The sequence below is a fragment of the Aquarana catesbeiana genome, linkage group LG03 (genome assembly GCF_042186555.1).
Source record: "Aquarana catesbeiana isolate 2022-GZ linkage group LG03, ASM4218655v1, whole genome shotgun sequence".
NCBI lineage: Eukaryota > Metazoa > Chordata > Amphibia > Anura > Ranidae > Aquarana > Aquarana catesbeiana.
In genome coordinates this window covers 50,798,787-50,818,074 of record NC_133326.1, presented here as the reverse complement: position 1 = coordinate 50,818,074, position 19,288 = coordinate 50,798,787, and the positions used below count along the sequence as shown (strand labels likewise).

Below are 19,288 nucleotides of genomic sequence, written 5' to 3'. Positions count from 1 at the left end.
GCTCGCAACCTTTCCTCATTACTAAGATCCTCCAGACCCTTTATTAGCTTTGTTGCCCTTCTTTGTACTCGCTCCATTTCCAGTACATCCTTTCTGAGGACTGGTGCCCAGAACTGGACAGCATACTCCAGGTGCGGCCGGACCAGAGTCTTGTAGAGCGGGAGAATTATTGTTTTATCTCTGGAGTTGATCCCTCTTTTAATACATGCCAATATTCTGTTTGCTTTATTAGCAGCAGCTTGGCATTGCATGCCATTGCTGAGCCTATCATCTACTAGGACCCCCAGGTCCTTTTCCATCCTAGATTCCCCCAGAGGTTCTCCCCCCAGTGTATAGATTGCATTCATATTTTTGCCACCCAAATGCATTATTTTACATTTTTCTACATTGAACCTCATTTGCCATGTAGTCGCCCACCCCATTAATTTGTTCAGGTCTTTTTGCAAGATTTCCACATCCTGCGGAGAAGTTATTGCCCTGCTTAGCTTAGTATCGTCTGCAAATACAGAGATTGAACTGTTTATCCCATCCTCCAGATCGTTTATGAACAAATTAAATAGGATTGGTCCCAGCACAGAACCCTGGGGAACCCCACTACCCACCCCTGACCATTCAAGTTGTAGATTTCTAATTTTTAGCAGGGGTTCCCTGAGACTGGAGAACTATTTCAATGGTTCCTCTGTGTTGAAAAGGTTGTTCTAGCATGTGTGTGCTCACATAATATGTGAAGGGGGCAAACGTGCAGAAACCTGGTGAAACAGGTAGAGGAAGCCTGCCGGAGCATGGAATAGGGCACATTTTTCTCCTTACTCCAGCAATCAGACATAACAAGTAAAATAACCATTTCAATCTGTGCAAAGGGCCCCCTCTGCAAGGGTCATTTTTTGTTCAAGGCTGGAGTTCAGCTCAAGGGCATGTGTAAATGACACTTGATTATATCAACTGGGAGGCTACTTTAGCATGCTTTAAAGTGGTACAATGTGTAAAGTGGGCATGGAATGCAGACCAGTGCTAACCAAGGGTCATTAATGACTGGGAAGACCAAGTTGTAAAAAAAAAAGCCGAGGTACTGCGTTATGGCTGTGCCTGATGGCATGTGTTATACCCCTATGTGTGATATTTGTGTTTTAGCCGTTTCCTTTTAAAATGAAAAAAATTCTGTTGTATTACTGCATTCCACAAGACAGCCATCTGCAATCTACTGGTTTAGATATGTTACTTATCCCATTTCTAAAGTACCGGTGTAAACTAAAATTTAGGGGGTCATTTAGAGGAACTAAAGCAGATATGAATAAAGAATGTTACTACCATGATCTACAAGGCAGTCATCTGTAATTTACTGGTCAATTTGCTTAGACTAAATTTTTTGGGATTGTTTATAGGAGTACATTCAAAATGAAATAGACTTGAAATAACTTTGCTTTGAAGTGTTTTTTTTTTTTTCTATTTTATATTATTTTGCTAGTTTTGATTTGGTTTCTACTATACAACTGCCAATTTAAAACTTTTGATATGAGAGCTTTCAGTTTCTTTGCTCCTTTTTGATCTACACCAGATTTGTAGCTGTGCCGTAGACAACCTCTCTCAATTTATCACACAGTATGGCAGGCAGGTCTTCTAGAGGTTTTCTAGCTGTCTTCTAGGTGTTCAGTAAGTTACCACAACAGCCAACTGATTTGCATTTGACACTTAACCCGACTTGTCAAGTACGCATGTATCCATTAAATGAATGCAATTCCAGCTAAGAAATCTGTTCTCTGATTTAGCTGCATTGGTGAGCTTTATTGCACAGGCAATCCTGTCTCCTATGATATAGACAGACATGCCTTAGCAGTTAAATGCATTCAATAGGAATAGTTCTTTTACAAAGTACTTTTTTTCTTTTACAAAGTACTTTTTTTCTTTTACAAAGTATCAATAGAAATAGTTCTAACTAAGGAAATCTGGTAAAATATAAAGCAAACTTTTTGCTTTATTGCATTCAGTATTCTTTTTCTAAGAAAAAAATTGTGTGAAATATTAATCAAACAAATTAGAGACACATTTAGACACAAATCAGACTGCCTCCTATTTAGTGAAGTCTATGCAGTAGTTTTTCTGTGGCCCCTGCATGCAAATTTAGACAGATTTACTATGCAAGTTGAGACCAAATTTCACACCAAACATATGCACAATTAAAGCGGGGTTCCACCCAAATTTTGAACAATATCTGTATGTATTGCCTAGATGCTGACATGCCGTTTAAAAAAATTAAAATCGCCGTAATTACCTTTTTTATTTTTCTATTCTTCTTTGCACTTCCTGGTTCTCCTCCCGTGGGAGTAGGCGTGTTTCTAGCCTCTCCCAGACTCCTGGGAGCTAGTCTCAGGCTTCCCAGGATGCCACTGAGCATGTGCGGGAACGAGCGGTGAATGCTGGGAGCACAGCATTCACCACATCCAGGAAATAAATGCTTGTGGGCTTCAAATGCCCACAATGAATATGGAAACTGCCTGCAGTGAATAATATAAGTTATTCTTTCCGACAAAATCTGACACAGGCGGACATATTACACACAATATGTGAGTATGTAATGCTGAGAAGAAAAGTTTGTGAATGAACTCAAAAAAAAAAAAACGATAGATAGGTGGACCCCCGCTTTAAGTAGTGATAGAGGTAGATTTTATTCTGTCCGATAATCTGCCTCACAGCATCTGTTTTAGCATTGCCTTAAAATGCAACATAATTGAATAAAAAAAAGAGAACCCCTAAGGTGGGATTTTGAAGGCATTACCAAAAAAAAAACCTATTTTACAAATATCATATACATTTATTATAGAAAAATACATAAAATATAAAACATGAAATTGGATACAAAAAATCAGCAATAGACAAATTGGGGCTACAGAATCCTATACCAATCATAACTACACTAAATAACACATGCATTTTAACTTTTAGGCTTAATGTACACTGGACATTTTACAACCTCCCCTGAACAGATCGTAAACGACATTTTAAAAACGCTCGTTTTGCCGCGTTTTTTTTTTTCTCAAATAGTCAAAAATGTATCTGCATTAAAACTGCCTGTAAACGAAATGTGGCTAAATGCGAGTTACTGCGTTTACACACGTTTACAAGCTGTTACAGGCATTTGGCGTTTCAAATGCCTCTGAACATCCGTCCTGAACGCATTTTTTTTGCTTTTCCAAAAAATGCTTTTAAACTCAACTGCCTAGAAACAACTATAAATGACCCTGTGTACATGTACTGATAAGACCTGATAAGATAACCTACAGGAGAGTTCAGGGGCAGCTGAAAAAAAACACCCAACTGCTCCTAAACGTCCTTTAGGCCTGGTTCACTTTGATGCGTTGTGATTTTGTTCCTTTTTTTTGTCCTTTTTGAGGTGCGAATTTACCGCGAATTTCAGGAGTTGGACATAGCTGCGATTGATATTCTAGCCAATGGAATCATAATGTAAAAATAAAGGTCTTAACTTCCTGTGTACTTCCTGGTTTTAGTGGAGAGTAGTGTGGTGGAATTCGCACATATGTGACCCATTAATGCGATTCAAGAACGATTTACATTGATGTCTATGGAGACTAAATTCACAACGCAGTAAACTCGCACAAGACCCTTTTTTTTAATCGCATCACATTCATAGAGGAATCGCAACGCATGTATGTGAACGACCGTCCTTGAAAACAATGACTTTAGGGATGACATGCGAATTTAAAGTGTTTTTGACGCATCACATTCGTCATGAACTCGCATCAGTGTGAACCGGGCCTTAACCAGCAGCAGTGTACATGAAGCCTAAAGTTCACTTTTTACGAAAAGGTAAACAAACTCTCCACACCCTCCCCATCCCCTGTCCCTGCTGCACTTGCCTCCAATCCCTCCATAGATAATTGTCCACTGCCACTGTCACTGCCCACACAGTTGGTAGAGTAGTACGGGGATTTGAAAGCTGTGGTCTTCCTTCGGGATTGGTCAGAGTGATTTTGATTGGTAACATTCTGGCACCTGACTGCTTTGACCTATCAGAACAGGTCAGATACATCCTGGCATCTCTAAGAAAAGAGGGAAAGAAAAGCACGGCTTACAAATCCTGAATTTTCCAGGGTTGCCTCACCACTTAATGTGAAATCTAAGGCATGGCTGTACTCCTGGTTGCATTTCTGGTGTGCGTTCTCCTCCATGTTTAACTTTGCTAATATTTTGCTAATCAATGACCAAAACTGGAATATGACCGCTTTTAGCTAAATACTGTATTTCAGCTTTGCTTTTGGAAGCCATTACTCACTGAGAGAACACATAATACTGCACATAGAAAAACAAACACCATCAGATTCTAATGTGGCTTTGTGTTTTAATCTGTGGTTTTAATTGTACAATACAGCCATAATTATAATAAAATTGAATTTTATAAAAGTTAGTTTATAAAGTTATTAAAGTGGTTGCTCCTTACGGCAGCTGAAATTCTAGCTGTCAATTTTCAGGTCGAAAAATAGAAGTCTTACAAACCTTCACTTTGCCAATGTTTACACAAACCACTGCAACGTGTTTGCTTTTAAAAAGCTCACTGGTGCGTAATTGCCAAACAAAACTATCCACAGAGACTGTTTCCCCATTGGGCATCACCATCTTGTATTTTCCCCAGTGTAAAGAAGGTGAAGCCTTCAGAAGAGGCACCGCTGTCTTTTCTATGACGAGCATAAATACTGATATGTACATCAGCTGCCAATGGTTAGTGATAGATGAGCTTAGCCGTTGACTGGAGTGTGAACGTACCAATATGTTTACATAACTGGTAAAATTGAAGGGCTTCTTTTGTAATATGGGTAAATTAAAAAGAATTGCAGCTGGCATGAGAATCCATAAGTTTATTTTGCATATACCCAAACCTAATTGATTTTTTAAGATATCTTAAAGTGAAACTAAAGTCTTGTTTGCTTTGTGAAAAATAACAAATATGTTATACTTCCCTGCTCTGTGCAGTTGGTTTTGCACAGAGTAGCCCAGATCCTCTTCTTCTCTGGTCCCTCTTTGGTGCTCCAGGCACCTCTTTTGTTAAGTGCCCCCACAGCAAGCAACTTGCTATGGGGGGGCACCCGAGCCAGCTGTAGCTCCGTGTGTTCATTCAGACACAGAGCCGCGGCCCCGCCCTGCCCCCTTTCTCTCCTCATTGGCTAACTGACTTTGACAGAAGCAGTAGCCAATGGCGCCACACTGTTGTCTCAGCCAATGAGGAGGGGAGTCCTGGGCAAATGAGACACTCCAGAAACAATGGTGGATCTAGATGGAGCTCAGGAAAGTGTTAGAGGGGCTGGGGGGGGGGGGGGGTGCTGCTGCACACAGAAGGCTTTTTATGTTAATGCATTCAATGCATTAGAATAAAAAAAAAACTTCTGCCTTTACAACTACTTTAAGAATTTATTCATGAAGAATTTCTATTGATCTTGAAATCCTGCAGAAATGGTACACTTATAAGATGCAATAAAAAAAAAATAGATTCAGTTGGATACCAACATCAGTAGCATCAAGAAGTTCCTTGCTAAACTCAATATAGATTACAGTAAAACCTTGGATTGAGAGTAACTTGGTCTGAGAGTTTTGCAAGACCAGCAATTTTTTTTTTTTTTATACATTTTGACTTGATAAACGAGCAATGTCTTGATTAACAAGTAGCGTCACTTCACAACTGAGTATAAAAGAGAAGAGAGGCGCCTCTAAGTATAGCAGTATGGTTACATTTAATGAAGTTACAACATTTAGCAACTCATATGGATGATGATTAAAACAGGCACATCTAAGTATGCAGGCATCCAGGGTAAAACTGTCCACATAGACTGTCCTCTGCACCACCATCTACGTCATCACTACACGAGTGCTTCAAGCCCTGCTTTCAGATCGCTCTACTGCAGGGTAGTCTTCCTGGTCACGATTGCAGACTGACAGCGGTGAGAGCCGGCGGTGCAGAGGATGGTCTATGTGGACAGCTTTACCCCGGATGTCTGCATACTTAGATGTGCCTCTTTTAATCATCAACCATGTTAGTTGCTAAATGTTTTACCTTCATTAAATATAACCGTATTACTACACATAGAGGCGCCTCTCTTCTCTTTTATACTCTGTAGCTCCTGCTGGATTTTGCTTCTAATCCCCTTGTGGAGGCTTCCATTTGTGGATGGACATTTTATGGTTACACAATCACATTGCTATAATCTTTTTATATGGACTATAAACTGAAGGACTTCTGAATAAATGGTGGTGGAACGAATCATCTGAGTTTCCATTATTTCTCATGGGGAAATTCGCTTTTATATATGAGTGCTTTGGATTACAAACATGTTTCCGGAACAAATTATGGTCGCAATCCAAGGTTTTACTGTTTAATGTTTTAAGCTTTTTTGCTAGTATAATAATTCCATGGCAGTCAAATTATAAATTCATATTGTAATGGTTCTTATCTTTCTGTCTAGATTTTTGGAGACTATTATCATTTTCAACATCGGGCTGTGATGAAAAGATCCTTGACACCTCATAGATCCAGAAGCTTTCTGCTAGACCGAGAACCTCAGGTAAGCCTGCCTCCTTGTCTTTCCCAACACAACCCTGTAGTTTGAAACATTCATCGTTTTATGGCTGAAAAGTGTAAAAATTGTGAAACTTGTTATTGTCCCGAAGTCCCCAATTTACCAATCCTTGTTTAAATGGTAGTTCCGTATTACCTGTAGAGTTATCAAACCCATTTTGAATTTTAGATTAACCACTTAAGGGCTAGCCTCGTTTTGGATTTTAGGTGTTTACATGTTTAAAACAATTTTTTTTTGCTAGAAAATTACTTAGAACCCCCAAACATTTATATATTTTTTTTTCTAACACCCTAGAGAATAAAATGGCGGCCAATGCAATACTTTTTTTTGCACCGTATTTGCGCAGCGGTCTTATAAGCGCACTTTTTTGGGAAAAAATTCACTTTTTTGAATACAAAAATAAGACAACAGTAAGTTAGCCCAATTTTTTTTTTATATTGTGAAATATAATGTTACGCCAAGTAAATTGATACCCAACATGTCACGCTTCAAAATTGCGCCCGCTCGTGGAATGGTGTCAAACTTTTGCCCTTTAAAATCTCCATAGGCGATGTTTAAAAAATTCTACAGGTTGCATGTTTTGCATTACAGAGGAGGTTTAGGGCTAGAATTATTGCCCTTGCTCTACCAGTCGCGGCAATACATCACATGTGTGGTTTGACCACAGTTTTCATATGCGGGCGCTACTCACGTATGCGTTCGCTTCTGCGCGCGAGCTCGTCAGGACAGGGCGCTTTAAAAAAAAAAAAATTTCTTCTTTATTTTACTTTATTTTATTTATTTTTTCACTGTTTAAAAAAAAAAAAAAAATGGATCACTTTTATTTCTATTACAAGGAATGTAAACATCCCTTGTAATAGAAAAAAGCATGACAGGTCCTCTTAAATATGAGATCTGGGGTCAAAAAGTCCTCAGATCTCATATTTGGATTTAAATGCAATAAAAAAAAAAAAAAAAAAGGTCATTTCCAAAAATTACATTGAAAAAATGTGCCTTTAAGAGGTATGGGCGGAAGTGACGTTTTGACGTCGCTTCCGCCCTGCAGTGTCATGTAGACGGGTGGGGGCCATCTTCCCCTCACTCATCTCCATACACAGCCCTGAGAAGGACGCGATCGCCTCTGCTGCTACCAACGGCTCCTGTAAGCGGCGGAGGGCACCGGATCGTGGCGGGAGGGGGGGGGGCCCTCTCCCGTCACCGATAAAAGTGAACTCGCGGCGAATCCGCAGCAGGGACCACTTTTATCTTGTAGCCGACCGCCGGCTGAAAACGGGGATACTGGGGCTATGGCAGCTAGCTGTTGCCATAATAGCGATATTCGTCCTCAAAGTTAGGACGTACATCGGCGTGCGGCGGTCGGCAAGTGGTTAAGGGTGCTAATTCAGGGTTTTCTTGTGGTTCTTCAAGCTAAATGACCCCTTCCATTCTTCCATGGTTTGGAACTAGCCGATTACTAGTTGTGTAGCACTGGGTATTGTAAGATTGGGGTGATCAGACTCAAGCAGTAGGTACGTTTTCAATGAGTGCGCCAGTCCAAAACTACATTTTTAAGGGCCTGGTAGCCCACTTCTATTTAAAAGATCAGAAAAGTTCACAAGAGACAACAGTAGCCCACGCAGGGGGTTCCACCATTGCTGTATCTTGCATACTCAATACTTTATCCTCCTGGCGTACATTCTTGCCACACAGCTGCTTCAGACCGCTAGCTTAGGTCTGCTCCTCAGAAGATGAGCGTTTCCTAGAGTTACGCTCTCTCCTAGCTTACTCCCGATAAGCTGCTTGCTGCTCTGTCACCAAGTACATCTGCCTCCTGCAGACATGCATGCTCTGGCTGCCCCATGCAGCCTCTGACTCCTGCAGAGGAATGGGAGTCCACCTGACTCTCATGCACAGACTTCCTATCTGTTGGGTGGGGCCCTGAGCCATAGCCAGGTCACAATTAAATAGCCCAGCACACAGCTGTGCAATCAGCGTGCCTTTCTCTCCAAAAAGCGTAAACCAGCAATCTTCCAGGTAGCACAGGGTCCCATTGTCACATATCCTCCCCCCTTGTTTCGAACTGGAGGGAGGAACACATAAACCCGTCACCATGGATGGGACACCTCTGTGGCAGCCATTAGCTGCGTAGGCCCATTTCTTTTTCCGGGTATGTTTCCACCAGCACTTCACCTTGGCACCTCTGTGCCAACTATCAGCAGCAGGAGTCCTAATCTGCCCAACTTTTTTTCTAAAGGGGCACTCCACCCACATCTTCTTCCGGGTGTGCTTCCACCAGCACTTCTTCCGGAACCAGGGGCTCCCACTAATCTCTCTAGCCCTTCTACCTTCTGGCCACGGGCTCCTCCCTTTTTTCCTCCCACAGACCTACTCTCCCAGGACTATTGGGGACCCACTTCCATGAAACCTTTCAGGGACTGACCTCTCTTACTACTTGACTAACTAACAACAGCCGTTTCTCAGTTTCACTAACCCCTGTGTGGTTTAGAGTTGCCACCTCATCCCTTTAAACTTGAACACATATGAATTACACAGGTTCTGAGGCTAATTAAATGCAGATAAGGCACCAAGTGAGTTTAATTACAACCTTAATCAGCCACAGAACCTGTATTATTAATACAAACCATCTGAGATCAACACCACATCCTTCTGTTTAACCTCAATAGCAATGTTCCACAAGGGGTTATTCAACTCAATATTATCATTTTCATCAGGACCTCTTGTCACCTTGTTTGCTAGGACAGTGTCAATGGAGGGACCACCTACAGGCAAGCAGTTACTTCCTATGGGACATTCCCGCAGTTTCACATTGCCCCCTGTTGTCCAACACTCCAATAGCGACTGTCCTACCAACGCACATTTTTCGCCACATTTTTCCACACCAATCTCTTTAACCATTTCTTTGTCCATTGGTACCTCAACCAATACCTTTGAGCTGTCTGACAGTGCTCTACAGTGCTTCTTATATACTTTTTCGTTAGTTACCCACACTGTTATTTCCTGTCAGAGTGTCCCTGGGTACCTCAAACTGCACGTCCCTGCGAGTGATGGACCGAATTCTCACTACTGCCGCGTCTGTTTTGGGCCCTTCCTTTACATGAGGTCTAGCGGGTGAGACAGCACACGCGCCATGTACTAACCACTGCTTAGCTGCACCAGCAGGAATGCACCTCATCACACCAGCATACGGAGAGACTGAGCTCCTTCTGCACACAACTGCCACTGGAAGCACTCTCGCAGAGAGCTGTGAGACCACTTTCCACAAAAGTAACCAACATTGCAGTAACCAATTTTTATCAACATTGCTTAACATCGCCTGTACCACCTGTCTCCATTGATCTCAACTTTACTAAGCTCTTTTGCTGTGGACAAAACCTCTGCTGTAGTGTATGCGCCCTTTTCAGATGCTTCCAACTGGAGAGAGTTAAAGTGGTTGTAAACCCTTACAGACCACTTTGACTTACAGGTAAGCCTAGATTAAGACTTACCTGTAGGTCCAAAAAATATCTCCTAAACGGTTTAGGAGATATTTTCAAAAAGACAGAAACCGCTGTCTAGGGCGCATGCGCCCTAGACAGCGGCGCGCAGGCGCACTGAGCATGCCGCTGCTAACGGCGATATGCCGTTAGTGGCGGCTCCTGTGCGCATGCGCGGGAGTGATGTCATTGCGGCTCTGGCCAATCACAGCACCGGAGCCACGATACCTGGAAAGAAGATGGACGCTCCGTAGCAGAGGGGACAGCGGTGACATCGCAGGCTCCTGTGTCAGGTAAGTGACACATAATGGGCTACTATGCGATGCATAGTAGCGCATTATGCTTTACCTTTGCAGGGAAACAAAGAGGAAATAAACCCTCAGTGCGCCTGCGCGCTGCTGTCTATGGAGCGGTGTCTGTCTTTTTGAAAATATCTCCTAAACCGTGTAGGTTTAGAAGATATTTCTTGGACCTACAGGTAAGCCTTAATCTAGAGACTATTCCAGTCTATCCTGTCTGTGCTCCAATCACCAGCACTCCGTAGCACTGCTCCCTCTGCCCAAGGAGACACAGGTGGACAGTTGCCTTCCTGTTCGGAAGGCAACGTAGGCTGTATGATGTCAGCTGTATGGATTTCTGCTTTGTTGCCACGGGCAACCGCACCCGTCTGCTCAATCTTTGCATTAAGTGACGGCTTGCTTTCCTTTTGTCTGTGCTGCAGTGCAGCCACAGGGTTCTGTCTCTCAACTCGGCAAACATTGCTTTCTTTTTGCGTTTTGACCGCCCCATCTCTGCAGTCAAGCCAACAACGCTTTTTAACACAGTTCCTTTTAACACAGCAAAATTTGGCGTACTGTCTCTTTAAGACTTGCAAATAGCACACTTTCACATGCAGACTCTACTGGTTCACATTAGCTGCTCTTCACAGCATTGCTGCAAAACAATTTCTTGCTACTCATTGTTTTTGGTATGCAAGGATCTGGAACTCTTCCAACTCTGCCCAGCATCCATACCTCCACCACATGTAAGATTGGGGTGATCAGACTCAAGCGGTAGGTATGTTTTCAATGAGTGCGCCAGTGAAAAACTGTGTTTTTAAGGGCCTGGTAGCCCACTTTTTTTTTTTTTTTTTAAGAGATCAGAAAAGTTCACAAGAGACATCAGTAGCCCACGCAGGGGGTTCTATCATTACTGTATCTTGCACACTCAATACTTTAGCCTCCTGGCGTACATTCTTGCCACATGGCTGCTTCAGGCCTCTAGCCTAGGCCTTAGGTCTGCTCCTCAGAACAAAAGAGTTTCCTAGAGTTAAGCTCTCTCCTAGCTAACTCCTGATCAACTCCTTGCTGCTCTGTCACCTAGTACATCTGCTTCCTGCAGACATGCATGCTCTGGCTGCCCCATGCAGCCTCTGACTCCTGCGGAGGAATGGGAGTCCACCTGACTCCCATGCACAGAATTCCTGTCTGTTGGGTGGGGCCCTAAGCCATAGCCAGGTCACAATTAAATAGCCCATCACACAGCTGTGCAATCAGCGTGCTTTTCTCTCCAAAATCTGGCATAAACCAGCAAACTTCCAGGTAGCACAGGGTCCCACTGCCACAGTATACAGCTATGCCATGGATCCTGGTGGTTCAGGAACATACTACCCAACTTTGCAAAGGGTTGAATAGCTACATTGTAGCAAATCTAACTTTAAATGCATCTGCGGATTGAATAGATGGTAAATAAGTGTATCCTAGCCCTGAGGGACTTTTAATACTTTGAACATAGTATAGGTGGAGGCTGTTGGATTAGGCAAATTTTGTAAGGTGGAATATCTAAGTTGCAGAAAAGGCTGAAAAGTGCACAGCCCTTGAGTTTTTGTCTGAAGTAGGCAATCAAACTTTTTCTTATTTAGTTTTGCTATTAAATTCATTTTATATTCATTTTTTGCTGTTGTCAAAAAGTTTTGTCAATGTCTTGGTGAAACTTGATATGGCAAAAGCCAGAATTCTCACACACTAACTTCTGGAGCAGATAACTGAAATACAGTGAACCTATTGTCTATGACAGTAATCATATTTCTTCTATATTTATACATCATGAAATGTAAATCCTGGTTGTTATGAGAGGTGACATAATTTTTCTCTAAGTATTCTTGCTCAGGTTTTTATCAACCAAGCCTATTAATGCAAAAGGAATGCTTTATGATCATGAAAGCCTCTTCCATTACTGTGAAGTAGTTTTTTATTGGAAGATGACAAGTAAGATGACTGAGTAAGTGGCAGTAGGCCTAGATTTCCTACAGTATTTATTTTTATACCTATATACAGCCCTTATGTCATGTACACAACAAGAACAGCAATAGCAAGGAAACCAAAAAAAGTGTCCTTTCGCATTGTAGACATAATAGGGACTCTTCTGTTGTACCTAGGCTAAATACTTTAAAGTAACAGCTATTCTAGCACTCTGCGAACTAGCTGTAGAATGTGCAATACCTGCACAAAATAACAAATATGTGTTTTTAGATGAGTTAAAAGATTTCATAGCGGTTGGGTAATTTTCAAGTGAACAGCTAACATTTTTTGTGCATTGCCCACTGGAGACCAGCTCAAAGAGTTTGTGTTGGGTCATTTTCCATTGAATTGCTAAAATTTCCTGTGAATTGCCCACTCACTCAACCTTCTTTTTTTTTTCCGCATAATCTTTTTATTGAATGTAAAAATGAAAGGACAAAGTTACAAGATATCATGACAAGAAAATATAAAGACGTAGCCAGACATTCGCATGAATTGGTAGTGACTCAGCCCTCGATGACAGAAAAAAACATGTTGTACCTCTGTGTGTAAAGCATATGTGCTTATCAAATTATTCATAGACCAACTATCTAGTGAAAGTAGGTGAGAATACAAATATGAAGGTACACAAAACTCAGTTTAGACAATCAAGTGTAAAAAAAAAAAACATAGGTTCAATTCCACTTGATAGTGCTAACCACTGATTAAACATATACAGAGCAGCTGAGGTTATCATGAATCTAAGTCCTAATACAATTGTCCCCAATATTTCAACATACATTGAGAACCTCCACAGGAAACAAAGCCATTGGTCAGCAGTGTATGCTCTATAACCATTTGGGGGCTATTGAAAAACATGGTGATGAATAAAACAAATTTAGCCAAAATAAATAGGGTGATGAAAACTAACTGCTAATAGCCATGTTGACCAAAAAAAAAAAGGCAATGAATATGTATTAAATAGAAAGGATTACTGCCATGAGCAGCGAGAATGCAGTTTCCCAACAGGCATTCTTGGGTGAAAAGTCAAGGAGGGGATGACCTCATTGGTGGCATATCAACTATAGGCCCATAGGACCAGAAATAGAAAAATATAGAGAAAGAGAAAGGAAGGTATAGAGTAGGGGGAAGAGTGTGCAACCAAAGGAAGGAAGAGGAGATGAGAGAACTTTGACTCAACTTTGATTATCATTAGCTAGCTAGTTTCGAAAACAAAATGATTGCTTTGACTGCAATACTCCTTCCCCCATGTATAGCGTGCTAGTGATAGTTGGAGGTGGTAGTGTCTTTACATTCAGAAGAATGTAGGCGATTGGGCTAACCCTTTGAGGAAAATTAGCAATATTGAGTGTACACAGGCAGCTGGCCTATTATGCTGTGAATGATTTATACACACGTATATATTTTTTTTATTCACAGATATTATCTGGTTATATGCCAGCGGTTGTTCCCAAAAATAAATCTCCGATTACAATAGTATTGTATTTCACAGCAGAAGCATGAACGCTCTTGTAAAACCAGAGAGCTCTTGTGGGAACTTGGAAGATGTGTGGAACATTGCCACACAGATGGCGTGAGCCTGCCTGACATGTGTAATGATCTGTTTCAAGGATATTGGGAATGCTCTTATTTACACTCGCCCACGCTTCCATTTCATCATAATCCATGGAGAAGATTCTGGCTCCATCACATTAACTCAGCTGTCACTTTTCCTCTCTGCGAGAGGTCAGACACATTGATTCAGTTTATTTTCCGTAATATGTTTCTGCTCTGAATCCTTTCCACCCCCCTTGTTCTCCAGTCATGCAGTCACTCAGAGACTCGTGCCCCCTTAGCTTCAATCCTGGCTGGATTGTGATCCAAACGCACAAGACTCGTCAGACGAATCTTGGTAAAGCATCTGTCTTTGTTTATTTGTAGATGCACGTGCGCTGTAAGGATCTTTTCCATTAGACTGCCAATTTGTGCTTGCTGACCTCTTCTAAGAGGTCTTTATTCATCTATTTATATATACACATTTTTTTTCCTTGGCCGCCAAAGCATTGTAACGGTTATGTGCAATTTTCCTGATTAAAGCAGACAATTTCTCTCCGTTCTTGCTAAGTGGGATGATTTTGCTTTCAATAGCTGTTGGCTTTTTTTTTTTTTTTTTCTTCCCTTCCTTTCCTCTTCATTGCTCGCATCAAGCGGTTTATAAGGAATCGGCCCATATAAAGTAATGGGAGATGGTTTTTAATCTTTGTAACATTCTGTCCTGCTGGGAGTAGATAAACTGTAATCGCTTTCCTATTTAACCCTTCATTACGTTTTACCTAATGGCAAAGGCAACATCTTGGATCAATTTTTCTTTATCAGCCCATCGATGTAATTGACTTTCTTAGAAAAAATGCAATAGTCCTAAAGTAAAGGTCTTATTGATTAAACCGTTGTAGTATGTTTAACTGAACGCGTATGTGTTTAATCTGGCAGAAGCAGTCCTACGGATACTTATGTTTTTATATATGATATCGTAATTGCTGTAGTAATGGCTGCTCGGAAGTAGAGCTTGCATTACAAGAAAATTTCGAAATCCTCCAGAGTATTTAACTGGCTGGGAAATTAGTCTGAAAAGAGTGTCTTGATTCTGCCAGTGCTCTGCGAAATGGGTAGAGACATGTAAAGCACTACCAGCATGACATGATGCTACTTGTGTAAACTAGAATGCAGTCTTGTTTACAGAGGTCTTCAGTAATTGCTAATCTTGCATCTTCCGAGCATTCCTTGGGGCTGAATTTTGAGTGCTGAGGATAGTTGGAGGGGTGACGTCCGCTTTTTTTTTTGCAGGTGTTATCTTTCTGCTTCTGTATGCCTTGATCATTTATACAAGAGATAATCTGGATAAATAGAACGGAGTGCTGCTGCATCTCTAGGCAACAAGTAAAATCATTCAGTGAACTGGTGAGAAATCCAGGAAACATTGCCACTATGCTAAACGCAGATAAACCTCAGCTTACCTTATTTTTGTAATAGTTGAACAACTAAATATCCAATTTAACTGCACTAACAACAACCAAGAGTACTCTTGAATAATCTGATGGACACTCAAAATGTAAATATTATAACCTCGTGTTTTACAGGGAACATAGCCTAATTGGTCAGCGCTTGTGTTACATCAAGTTCTAATTGTAATGTACCAGTCGACCAGTTGGCAACAATATTTTGATCCTGGAACATGCTGGCTTGTAAAAAAAAAAAAAAAATTTTCCCCAAATAAGCTTCAAACCTTCCTTAAATCTGATCCTGAAACTTTTGGGATGATCAGTTTTACAGCCCAGGTGTCAGGAGAGTACATGCCTCCTTACCTTCCTTCTGACCCCGTATGGACCAGTGTGCACTGCTGGATGCATTGGATCAGAGAATTTACATTAATTTATTTTGAATGAGCGTTCTGTCTCTAGCAAAGCTGCATCATCTGCTGGATAGCATTAGGTAGCATACAGAATGCTTCCACTTGTTGCCCGTAATTGAGTTTTTAATGTACCTTGACATTTAACTAGACCCTAAAAGATGGTCTAATTTTCATCCAGTAATGGACTCTTTGAGTCACCTGGAAAAAATCTCCTGGGAATCCAGACACTTATGGGATCATGTGGACTGTTTGGAACTACTTCCACCACTCCTCAAACTTCATTACGTATTTTGACTGACAGGCCCTTCTCTTTGGTGGAGCACTGCTGTACTCTGACTTTTTGATCGGGTTCTAGGCTGGGGTGGCGTTGGACTCCATTTTTGGTCCCTTCCATATTCCCTGTAACCCTCCCCCACCCCTTCTTCCCCCTCTACCCCCCTCCCTAATAACTTTCCGTCCCCCTCTTTTCTTCCCTTCTCTCTTGCTCATTCTTTATTACTCTTCTGCTCTATTTCTTCATAATCATACCTACCAGATGAGCATTCTATAATGGATTAGAATAGGCCTTCCACCTAAATAGGTGACCCCATGGAGACCTACATTTTCCAATAGTGTCTTTAGTACGACAGTGTGGGATCTCATATCTCATAACTTAGAGGGTTGCTATATCCCTTATTTTGTCCTGGAGTGTTTATAACCTAATGCATTTGACATTTTTCTTCCTCTGTGGATAGTTCTGCAGTACTATGATCATTTTACAGATGAGGTTCAAGTTGTGTGGAGATGATTGACATGCTCAATTACTCTGTCTTGGAAATGTAGGTTACTCAGGTCATTGTATACCCCGAACTGTATGTTCTTTTGTATGGATATGTCCTACTCTCGTCTCTTTGTAGATTTAAAAAATTGTCAATAAACATAATTTTCATCCAGTGCATTAGATTCCACAATGCTGCAAATTTCTTCAGTCCCAAGTAAACCGGACCCTCTATTATCCTCCTAGCATCTTATACATGACAGGAGTCTCAACTTTTCCAGCAGAAAATACAATGATGAGCAATTTATTATGTACCTCCTAGTCCCAGTCTGAGTCTGATCATTTAGGAAGAAATTGGTCCTAATATTGGTACTGGTCCTACCACTGTCCCATGGAAACATTGCTTTCTGGTAGATTTAGACCTCAGAGGATTTTTACAAAACAAAATATCAGGCAAGATGCTATATTCCTGATGACACCCAATTGGAATATCTCATTCTGGTTAAAATAAACGTCACTAAATTGGAACTAGAAAGTGACTAGCAGTTGGACAGCCTCTGCTATGGCTTTACAGAGAGGTACTTGTTTAATACTATTTGAAAATTGAATCGCCTAAGATGACCTGTAGAAATGTATTTAATTGTTCTGGATTACAAATGAGCATAGGTGGGAGAGACTGACCCTAGCTGTTTATAATTTCATGGCAATTGCATGCTGCTAGCTAATATGTTTAGGTTATAAAGTCTATTTTATTGTATGTTGGAAGCATCTAGTATTCCGGTTGATTACATGAATAATGGGATATGGAGGGCTGACCATTATTCTGTAGTAGTCTCATTCCCAGAGAGATTTTTTAATTAAACACTGACAGTTTCTAAAGGTGCCTATTTTACATGGTTCATTTTTATTTCAAATTACTGTGTAATTGTGTATGAATTTCAGATCACATTGCAGTAATTGGCTGAATACTTTTGTTCATTTCATTGTCAAGACTAGGACAACGTATGGTCTTATCTACTGACTTTGTTGCACGCTGAATGTGGTAGAGGCCAGAGCTTTGTTGTTTTTTATTTTTTGTTACAAATCTCACAAACGTTTTTTGCATTCAGCTGTGCGAATATCATTCAAATTGCACAAATGTTTTGTGGACAGCATAAAAGCTAAAGTTTAGGCTTGGATATTTTTGCATGGCTACATTGGTCCAGCTCAGATCAATGTAGGTATGCATGTGCCATAGCTGGCTGATCACCATAGTAGGTAACACTACTGCAGTGATCGTCGCTAGCTTTTTGGTCCAGTGCCGAGTGGTTGCCCTGCTGTATAGTAACCACAGGAGGTTGGCTACTTGCTCTGCACAGTCACCATTGAGAGCCCCCTGCATTTTTCCAGTAAATTGGAGGAGGGTGGAGATCATGATGTCACCACCCCGCCTCTCCACCTTTTCCAGTCAGAGAACACTTTGTATTAATTGACAGAATGCAAAGCGTTCTCTGGCATCCGTGCAAGCCAGGGACCTCCTGTGTTCGCTAAGGGCTTTGAAGCTACAGCAGTCACTGTAGTAGCCATGCCTACTACAGTGATCTCCGGCTTCCACAAGGATCCCACATGTATGGCAAATTGCTTAGTTACATTGGTCCAAACTGCAAAAATATCCAAACCTAAACTTCAGCTTTAAATTTGAACTAAAGCCAAAACTGTTTTCATTTTGGATAAAATAGGTAAGGGTTATATGTCCTGTCAGTTTTTTTTCTGTTTTTTTTTTTTTTTGGCCAATGGGCCATCTGTGTCCCATTGTGGAGATATCATTTAACTTTTTGTCCCATAGCCAAAACAGGAAGTGAGATGAATCACTCAATTCCTCATTGTTGTCAGGGTTACCACTGGAAGATTTCCCCTTTTTATTCCTCTTCTGGTGACGAATTAAAAAAAAAAAAAATTTGAATAAGTTGTTTTCCTGAACATGGGTACCTTTACAGTAACTGTCCTTATTCTCACAACTATGTGAATAAGTATGTGATTATGGCAAAGAATGTGGTTTTCAGTTCTTCCAAGAACTAATTACCCCAATATTAAACAAAGCTTTATTTTATACTATATGAATGTGAAGGAAATGCCTGAAGCTGTAGGATGTTACAAGTGGCCATATTTAATAATGTCTTTTTTTAAATTGCGTGGGTCATAGTATTTCTGTGTGTAGTTTTTCTTTGTTTTTAAATACTAAGGCGCCAGATAAGACGGTCTCAGTGGGAATTTGATTCTTGACCATTTCCTCTTGTGATGAGATGGAAATAGGGAAGTTATCTAGTGATGTGCCATCCTCCAGATGCCATTCTTTCTCCAGGCATGTTGTGGTTTAGCTCTGCAGATTGCTACTGGTGTTGAGATAATTCTAGTCCTTTTCTCTTCACACAACAGGCATTCAGCAAAGTATGCAGTATTGTAGATCAAAGAACATTTTCACAACGGTCCTTTGTGCCTCTACTCATTACATGTTCCAATCCAAGACAAATGAAAATCTATGAACTTCAAGCTGATAAAAGTGCTGGTGGTAGCATCCCTGCCACGGGGATCAGTGACAAGTTCTAAGACAGCAAGGTTTAAATGTGCTCCAACATATACTACATAATAACTAGCAGTACTTGTGCAATATTGGTACGCTTGAAGAAGAAAGGAGTATTCTTTCCCTGCAGTGCTGTATGATATCCTGCATAGCTGTCTTATTCATCTTCTACTCCCACCTTATAGGGGGCTTCTATCAAGTAAAGAAACAGGGCTTGGATAGTCGGAAATGTGGTAGTAACATTGTTGAA

General features: G+C 41.0%; 1 protein-coding gene across 2 annotated transcripts in view; it reads left to right on the top strand.

The window, feature by feature from the left end:
- The window catches only part of FURIN (furin, paired basic amino acid cleaving enzyme), a 303,958-nt gene that overhangs the window by 124,507 nt on the left and 160,163 nt on the right, over window positions 1-19,288 (top strand). For both annotated transcript variants that reach the window (XM_073618514.1, XM_073618515.1), the window contains exon 2: window positions 6,468-6,566. In XM_073618514.1, coding sequence (XP_073474615.1) covers window positions 6,468-6,566 — 99 coding nt within the window. The remainder of the gene's footprint in view (window positions 1-6,467; window positions 6,567-19,288) is intronic.